Raw genomic sequence first — 10,003 nt, 5'->3', positions numbered from 1 at the left:
AGTTTCTGCACCCCAATTATCTATTTGGCTCAAACCATCCAAACCATCAATCCAACTCCCAACATTATACATTCATGACAACAACAACTCCTCAACTACACAACCATCTACTTAACCATACAAAAACCATACAATAAATAACCATGAATACGCTATAACATGAATTACCAACCCTTCCATCAATTATACTCATAAACCATAACAATAACCATGATCAATAATAACTTAACCATATATCCATAACACCAAACCATAGAATAAAATCATTGAAAATAGAAGGATAAAAAGTTGGGATATTACAATCTCCCCCTTATAAAAATTTCGTCCCCGAAATTTGCTTACTTCAAAATTAATCCGGATAACATTGTCTCATCTCTTCCTCCGGTTACCATGTAGCCTCTTCAATCACATGATTCCTCCAAAGAACTTTAACAAAGCCAATTTCTTTGTTCCTTAGCAATTTAACTTTGCGGTCAATAATTTGAACCGGCACTTCTTCATAGCTCAGATTAGGCAAAAGATCCAATGATTCGTGTCGAAGAACATGGGATGGATTGGACAAATACTTCTGTAACGTTGAAACATGGAAGACATTGTGAACTCGATCCAAATCCGGAGGCAAAGCCAATCGATACGCTCTTTCACCAATCCTATCCAGAATCTCGAAAGGTCCAATATAGTGAGGACTCAACTTACCTTTCTTTCCAAACCTCATAACTCCCTTGAGGGGAGCTATCTTAACGAACACATGGTCACCTACATTGAATTCCAAAGGCCTTCGTCGAACATTTGCATAACTTGTCTATCGAGATTGAGCCGTCTTCATTCTCTGTCTGATCAGTGCGACCACATCAACCATTTGTTGAACCAACTCGGGTCCCAACATCTTCCTTTCTCCTACTTCGTCCCAATATAAAGGTGATCTACACTTCCTACCATATAATGCTTCATATGGCGCCATGCCAATCGTTGACTGGTAGCTGTTATTATATGTGAACTCGACAAGAGGTAACTTCGAATCCCAACTACCAGGAAATTCAATGGTACAGGTCCTCAACATATCCTCCAAAATCTGTATAACTCTCTCTGATTGCCCATCGCTCTGAGGATGATAGGCTGTGCTAAAGGCCAACTTTGTACCCAAAGCTCTATGGAGACTTTTCCAAAACTCAGATGTAAACCTTGTATCATGATCTGAAACAATCGACACGGTTATTCCATGAAGTCTTACAATCTCTTGGACATACGTCTCTGTATATTGAGTCATAGAATATGTAATCTTGACAGGGAGAAAATATGATGACTTGGTCAATCGATCCACGAACACCCAAATAGAATTATAGCCCTTCTGAGTTCTTGGCAACCCAACAACAAAATCCATAGTGATGTGTTCCCACTTCCATTGCGGTATAGGTAAGGATTGCAATAAGCCTGTCGGTCGTTGGTGCTGTGAGATCTTTACCTGCTGACAAGTCAAGCATTCAGAAATAAATACTGCTATATCTTTCTTCATACCTGGCCACCAATACAATGATGAAGATCTTGATACATCTTGGCGCCACCTGGATGTACTGAATAAGGTGCAGTATGAGCTTACGTTAAAACATCACGACGAATAGCATCACCAACAAGAACACAAATACGGCCTTGAAATGTAATCGGGCCATCATTGTTCAATCCAAACTCAGAATTCCCCATATTCTCTACCTTTGTTCTCAAGTCCAACAAAAGAGTACCCAACTGTTGCTCATGCTTAATTCTGTCAATCAAAGTCGGTCGAATAACTAAGGCTGAAAGTCGAGCGATCGTACCTTCCTCAACTAATGCGATCTCATTTCTCTGCAAATCGAAAACAGAGGCTTTTGAATCATAGAACCCAATTGAAAACCTGACTTTCGGCTCAATGCATCAGCAACCACATTCGCTTTTCCTGGGTGGTAACTAATAGTGCAATCATAATCCTTCACAAGTTCTAACCACCTTCTCTGACTCATGTTCAGTTCTTTCTGAGTAAAGAGATACTTAAGACTTTTATGATCTGAGAAAATTTCACATTTCACGCCATATAAATAATGTCGCCAGATCTTTAAAACAAAAATAACGGCTGCCAACTCAAGATCATGAGTCGGATAGTTCTTTTCATAATCCTTCAATTGACGAGAAGCATAAGCAATGACTTTGCCTCGCTGCATCAACACAGCACCGAGACCTTTCTTGGAAGCATCTGTATACACCACAAACTCTTCAACTCCCTGAGGAAGTGCTAACACTGGAGCTGAAGTCAATTTGTCCTTCATTACTTGAAATGCTTGCTGACATTCATTAGTCCATTCAAACTTAACTGTTCTTCTCGTCAGAGTAGTAAGTGGCAAGGCTACTTTAGAGAAATCACAAATAAAACGATGATAGTACCCTGCCAACCGAAGGAAACTTCGTACCTCAGCAACTGTCAAAGGAATAGGCCATTTCTTAACTGCTTCAATCTTTGCCGGATTCACAGCAATTCCTTTCCTGGAAATGATATGACCTAAAAATGCAACTTGCTCTAGCCAAAATTCACACTTCTTGAATTTAGCATATAACTGATTGTCCCTCAACTGCTGTAACATGATCTTCAAATGCTCCCTATGTAGATATCGAGTCTTTGAATAGATTAAAATATCATCAATGAAGACAATAACGAAACTGTCCAAATATGGCTTGAAAACCCGATTCATAAGATCCATAAATACAGAAGGAGCATTAGTTAATCCAAACGACATAACCAAAAACTCGTAGTGACCATACCTGGTTCGAAAAGCCGTCTTAGGTATGTCACACTCCTTTACTTTCAATTGATGGTACCCTGACCGCAAATCAATCTTGGAAAATATAGTAGCACCTTGTAACTGATCAAAAAGATCATCAATTCTGGGTAGAGGATATTTGTTCTTGATCGTTACTTTGTTGATCTCTCTATAGTCAATACATAGTCTCAAGGACCCATCTTTCTTCTTCACAAATAATACCGGTGCCCCCCATGGAGATGAACTTGGTCTGATAAAGTCCTTATCTAATAACTCTTGCAATTGACTCTTCAACTTTTTCATTTCAGTTGGGGCCATTCGATAAGGGGCTTTAGAAATCGGTGCGGTACCTTGTACAATATCAATAACAAATTCCACCTCTCTATCCGGTGGCAATCCCGGCACATCAACCGCAAAGACATCAAGATAATCCCTCACAATATCAATGTCACTCGCATTCCCACTCCCTTCTCTAGTTATATCCACCACCGATGCTAGAAACCCATGAAAACCCTTAACAAACATCCGTTGCATTTGCAAGCAAGAAATAAAAGAAAGGCCAAGCGAAGTACCTAACCTCGTGAAGACTCTGCTATCACCATGCCCTGAAGGAAAACGTACTGTCTTGGCTACACAATCTATCACAGCTCGATAAGTAGATAACCAATCCATTCTCAAAATAACATCAAACTCAATCATGGGAATGACAATCAAATCGGCATTCAACAATTCATCATCTACTTGAACAGGGCACGCTCGAATCACACTTGAAGAATGAATATAATCTCCCGAAGGAAGCACAATAGAAAAGTGGACAATTTCACCAATAGGAACAAGACCAAGAGAATGCATAAATTGCTCAGATATAAAAGAATGTGTGGCGCCAGTATCAATAAGAGTACTAGCTACCTTTCCTGAAATAAGAATGGTACCTGAAATGATTGACGAATCAGGATTAACTCCTTCCTTGGTCAAAGAGAAAATACGCCACTGAACTCGGCCCTTGCCCGATGATTGAGTGCAATTGATCGCGATGTGCCCAACTCCTCCACATCTATAACATTTTTTGCTTCCAACTAAGCACTCTCCTTTATGTGGTTTATGGCATTTAGGGCATAAAGGCTTATCTGATTCAGATGGCACCGCAGGAGCTTTACCGCGATATTCTTCCTTTCCTTTTCCCTTGTGTCCTTCTTTTCCTCCTTGAAATGAAGCTTGACCCTTTTGGACAAATTGTTGCCTCCTGAATTGTCTTTCTTTATCAATCTCTTTCTCATCATATTCGGCCATCAATGCTTTCTCAACAATCTCCTTGTAAGAATTAGCCTTCGACATTCGAATATCTCTTCGAATCTCCGCCCTCAACCCCTGCATAAAATGCTCGGCTCTATCTTTGTCATTGCTAGCAATGAAAGGAACAAAAAGACAACCTTTTTCAAACTTCAAGATGTAATCATTCATGCCCATTGTCCCTTGCTTTAGCTCTAAGAATTCTTTCACCTTGCGGGCTTTAACATCGCTAGGAAAGTACTTGTCATAGAACAAATCTTTAAACTCATTCCATTTCAATGTTTGAACATTAATCGTTACATTGGTTGCTTCCCACCAAATTCTTGCGGTCTTGGTTAAGAGAAACACAGCACAACTCACTCGATCTTTATCATCAAAGTTAAGGTAATCAAAGATCGCCTCGATCGCCTTCACCCACTCCATTGCAATCAAAGGGTCCGGACTCCCTACAAATTTGGGTGGATTCATCTTCTTGAATTTATCATAAGCTCCCTCAAAAACTCGTTCTTGAACTCATTGATCACGGCCTTGGCCTTTACCTTGAACCGGTGTTTGAAATCGGAGAAGTTGCTGAATTTGTTCCCCATGCACTTTAGCTTGCTCATGAAATAGCCTACCAAACTCATCAACTACATTATAGGAAGTACTGTCTCGGTCTTCTCCGGCTCTCCTTCTAGGAGGTACTTCAAGAGCTTTTCTCTTGGGTGGCATTTTCCTATATTGCATCTCAATTTAAAATCATTTTCAAAACATATTACATGTAAAGCTTATCATCATACCAATACATCAATGAGATGCAGAAAGATACATACCGAAGTGTCACAAGCATAAGAAGACATGCACCAAATCATTGGTCCGAAAAACGTTGCTCTGATACCACTAAATGTAACACCCTTGTCCCATGACATTAAACTATAAATGCTATAATGCGGAAGCCTTATAAAAGATTTGGAGAAAAATAATAATTAATAAAATTTTGGCAAAATTTACCCATAAATATAAACTTACAAAATATTCCCAAGCAAACAAAATAAATATTATCAAAATCAATCTTTCCAAAATACACATATATTCTCAAAACCTCCACTAAACACATAGATCCCATCTCCATAATTACCAAGTGTTTGACAAAAGTTAGGACATAATTTTTTTGTTCAAAACATGAACCAAGGTACAATACTCAAAACCATTTTATCAAAACATCATTCTCCAAGCTTTGGCACATGCACCTTCCATGCCTCGACACTTCTATCGCTATTCCTTTTTATCTGCATCACATGACATAACTGGAATGAGTTTACAAAACTCAGTAAGTGGAACTTTCAATAAACCATAGGAAATGTCATCGTCCAATGGAATATATAGATAACATTTATAAGATGACATTCTATCAACCATTTCCCTCATTTTCCTTGTATGGCATTGATAAGTCATCCGTCGATGGTATACATGTACATTTCAGTCAAAATCAGTCACTGTACATGATAAATGTTGATCAACTTCCGTTATGTGGGTTTAGAAGTGCTAGAAGCACCACCGATACCATATAACTATCAAGCCATAAAAAGAACCATTGAATCATTTTATCAACCATGTGGAGTGCATGTAATTAGAACTAGCTCCTTTCTTAGCAATTGACATCAAAATTCCTTTACTTTTCTATCAATCAATGAACCATTACATAGCAAGTATATAATCAATGGATTAAAGGAGCTAGGAACAATAACAAAATCATTCATCATACATATAGGCCATGAGATGCATTCAAGGAAAAAGCCCACTTACAACCAATAAAACTTGTTGTGATAGATTCTTGGTAGTTGATCCTACAACACAAGATCAATATTATACCATTAACTTCACATCTTCCACTTATAAATTATCATTCAAGCCTAAACCACCATTCCCTTCACTTCAACCAAATACCCAAAAGATAATTTTCCTTACCTTGGTTACTTGCTCTTGAGGATATGAAGATCACACCTCCAACTTGAAGATCCAAACCGTGGAAATAAATGAATTAGGAAAAGAAATGAAGAACCCTAACTCCCCAAGTCGATGCATGCAAGTGGAGTAAGAGAAATGGCTAACTTATTGGCTTAGAAACTCTTAAAAATGTGTTTTATACGACATAGACACGGACCCCGTGCCCCCCCTCCATGTATAGGTCCGTGTACCCTCGGTCCAAGGGCCAAAACTGCACTTTTTCTTCCGAATTAGCCAAAGTGATAAACATGAAATTGTAGCCCTATGTCTTTTCTTGAATCTCCCACTGGTTTAAGGTCATTTGAATGTCCGAGTAAAAAGTTATGCCCATTCTACCAAAATGTGAGTGCAGGAATGACGATATACATAATACACTTCGAGCCACTTTTGACTCATCTTCCTCAACTATTTGAACAAAACTCAAAACATGAAAGTTGTAGCTTTGGATCTTAGCTTCCTAATGCAATTGGCCTCATGTTATTTGGATTAATATCCCATTCATAATGCTAAAAACCGTAACATATACCAAAATTTTCATACCATTTCTGCACCCCAATTATCTATTTGACTCTAACCATCCAAACCATCAATCCAACTCCCAACATTATACCTTCATGACAACAACAACTCCTCAAATACACAACCATCTACTTAACCATACCAAAACCATACAATAAATAACCATGAATACATTGCGATAACCATATTGATGCTATAACATGCAATACCAACCCTTCCATCAATTATACTCATAAACCATAACAATAACCATGATCAATAATAACTTAACCATATATCCATAACACCAAACCATAGAATAAAATCATTGAAAATAGAAGGATAAAAAGTTGTGATATTACATGCACAAACCTCTTTGGATACCCGAAGTTCAAGGTCACCTAGAATTATACAAATGTGGGTTCCTAAAGGACTGATAAGGCTCGGACCCAAATAGATTGGGTACCAGTTACTAAAACTTGTGCTTGCAAGAACAAAAGAAGAAAAAAAAGATCAGCAGCTCCACATTGTATCTGGACAATGAATGTTCCAGACATATGACTGGACAAAAGATTCTGCTCTTAGAAATAATGAGTTGTTGTAATAGCCAAGCCTGTGTACGGTACGGTTTAAGATTTCGTATGATTTTTGAATATTTGGTTGAGTTTAAGTATAGTTTTGATGTTAAGAGTTGCGATTTATGGTTTATAGCATTGTTGTTATTAGATGTTGTGTAGCTGTGTCGTAGCGTCGTTGCGGTTTAATTCATGGTAATTCGTTTGTTGAGCCGATTGGTATGAGGCCAATTGGAGTGATTAGATAAGATATAGAGTTGCCACTTTCTTGTTGAGATTGTTGCCGAATTATATAAAGAGAAGTGACGTTGCGATTCGGTTTAGTTGCGAAGAGTATTGTTGGTTCAGAGGAGACCGCACCAGCGCTCAAAAGAGGACCACACCCGCGGTCGTTATTTCAGATTTTTGGTCGAGTTGCCGAAGACACACCGCACCCGCGGTGTAAGAGTTACCGCACCCGTGGTCGTCATTTATGGATTTTTGGATGAGATGCCGAAGGCATAGCGCACTCGCGGTGTAGAAGGCAGCGCACCCGCGGTCGATGAACAGTAAAGTCGTGTTTTGAGATTTTAAGTGTTTAAATGCAAGAGTAGACTCTTATTTCCTCATTTCTCGGTTTGCAGTTCAAGTGAAGGCTAGGGTTCCATCTCCTTTCACTTCATCTCTTTGATTCTAGCTTCTTGTTGGTTATTTGTGGTGAGATTAAGGTTCTTGTGGGTTCAAGGAGTTAAGGTAAGCTTATGGGTTTGTTTATTTCTTGGTTTTGGTGTTGGGAGATGTATTGGGTTTGTGGATTGTGTTGGTTTTATGGATTTAATGGTATGAGTTTGTGATTATTGAGTTGATAATGGTGCAATACATGGTTTATTGTTGTAGGTTGTGTACCAAGAGATTATATTCAAGGGTTCTATTGGTTGTAAGTGGAATTTCATTTCTTGTGCTCACATGATAATATACATATGGTGTTTCAATGGTTTTAATGTGCTATTCCCTTCATTTGATTTGTGATATGTATTTATACATTTTGTTGTATATTATGGAGGCTATTTATGTCTCAATTGTGAAAAAGGGAATACAAGAGAAAAGAGTCTTCAAAGTGTTTGATTTAATGCCAAAGAGAGAGTTTAAATGATTTATTGGATTGATAGATATATAGTCAGAGATTGCATGCAATTTGTTGATCAACGACCAGAAGCTTATATCCCTCAGAGTTATCGATGTATATCGATGGGATATAGGTACAGAGACAGAGATACTATATAGATATCAATCCATCAGAGAAAAGAGAAATGCCATCGTTATTGTTATTCATGCTATGATATTTATGTTTCAGAGTTGATGGTATTCAATGTTTTCAAAGTCATGTTTTTCAGAGTATGCTATGTATTCATTGCTATGTAAGAGTTCCACTTGCTGAGTTTTATACTCATTTCAGTTATTTCATGTGATGCAGATAAGAGCGACGAGCCGGGAAGTTGATTGGGGCCGGAGTCATATGCATAAGAGAGGGAAGGAAGAAGGCTACTTTTTCTAGCATTTTGGACATGATCACAAAAATGATATTTTGTATTTTGTTGTATCATTTCATTGATCATGTATATACTTTTGATTGTAAATGTTTTTATGTCAAGAAATTTTAATCCTTCCTCCCTTCAAGTAAAATTTTTAGTATTCCGCTGCTATTTTATCAAAACTGGTCGAGGTGTTACATTTAGTGGTATCAGAGCACCGTTCTTCGGACCAATGCATATGACTTCGTCTACTTTCAACGTTCTGGGTATGTCTTCTTCTACATCTATTCATTGTTATCTATTGATATGTATTGTGTGATCACATTGTAGGAGTTATGCCTCCTAAGAGGAAAGCTGCAGAGGGGGAGGATAGTTCTTCCTCTAGAGTTGTCGATGAGTTTGGCAAGTTATTGAAAGAGCAAGCTAAGGTCCACATTGAGCAGATCCAACAGTTACTACGTTTGCAAGGTATAGGTCAAGGTAGAGGTCAAGTGAAAGGCCATGTGGCACAAGCAGTTGGTACTGATGGGATCTTTACTGCTTTCAAGAGGATGGATCCGCCTGAATTTGCAGGAAGCACTGATCCGTTGGTGGCAGTAGAGTGGATCAAGGCACTTGAGGCTATTTTTGATTATCTCAACTATGCAGACAAAGACAGAGTTGGATGTGCAGTGTTCATGTTAGTCAAGGCTGCACGCATTTGGTGGAATGCTACCAAGGTTAGTGTGGATGTTCCGGCATTGAAGTGGTCAGAGTTCACTGATCTTTTCTATGACAAGTACTTCCCAGACGCACTTCGAGCTAGGAAGGTGACTGAGTTCTTGGAGCTTCGACAGGGAGGTATGAATGTTGATGAGTACATTCTGAAATTCGAGGAGGGTTGTCTGTTTGCCCCGTATATTGCTTCCAATGACAAAGACAAAGGTGCTCATTTCATTAGAGGCCTTAGAGCAGAAATCAGAAGGGGCATTAATATGTCGAAGGCTGTGACATTCAAAGAGATTGTGGTTAAGGCTCTGTTGGCCGAGCAAGATGAGAAAGACATTGCTAGGGAGAGACAAGCGAGGCAGCAGGCCATTGCTCAAAGAGGCCAAGGTTCAAGTCAAAGAGGAAAGGGCAGTTTCAAAGGGAAAGGCAAGTTAGAGCCGAGTCCTAAACCACCGGCAGTTCCATTTGATCCCGAGAAGCCATTGTGTCCCAAGTGCGGTAGGCATCATCGGGGAGAGTGCAGATTTGGTACTCATACTTGCTACAGATGTGGCACTGCAGGCCATATTTCCAAGGATTGTCCAAGAGGAGCGAGTAAAGAGAAGGTTCAGGGATGCATCTTTACCATGACAAAGGAAGGTATAAACCA

The 10,003-nt window shown here is 39.0% G+C and overlaps 1 protein-coding gene across 1 annotated transcript; it reads right to left on the bottom strand.

The window, feature by feature from the left end:
* Positions 1-385: 385 nt before the first annotated feature.
* Positions 386-4,787, bottom strand: LOC142541951 (uncharacterized). The gene is made up of 8 exons (XM_075648396.1): positions 4,616-4,787; positions 3,495-4,522; positions 3,009-3,299; positions 2,439-2,888; positions 2,183-2,312; positions 1,917-2,038; positions 1,598-1,839; positions 386-776 (listed from the first exon to the last, which is right to left on the bottom strand). Exons 1-8 carry the CDS (start codon positions 4,785-4,787, stop codon positions 386-388), a joined length of 2,826 nt encoding a protein of 941 aa, XP_075504511.1.
* Between the last annotated feature and the right edge of the window lie 5,216 nt (positions 4,788-10,003).

Source organism: Primulina tabacum, chromosome 4 (assembly GCF_025594145.1).
Source record: "Primulina tabacum isolate GXHZ01 chromosome 4, ASM2559414v2, whole genome shotgun sequence".
Lineage (NCBI taxonomy): Eukaryota > Viridiplantae > Streptophyta > Magnoliopsida > Lamiales > Gesneriaceae > Primulina > Primulina tabacum.
This window is presented reverse-complemented; position numbering and strand designations above follow the sequence as displayed.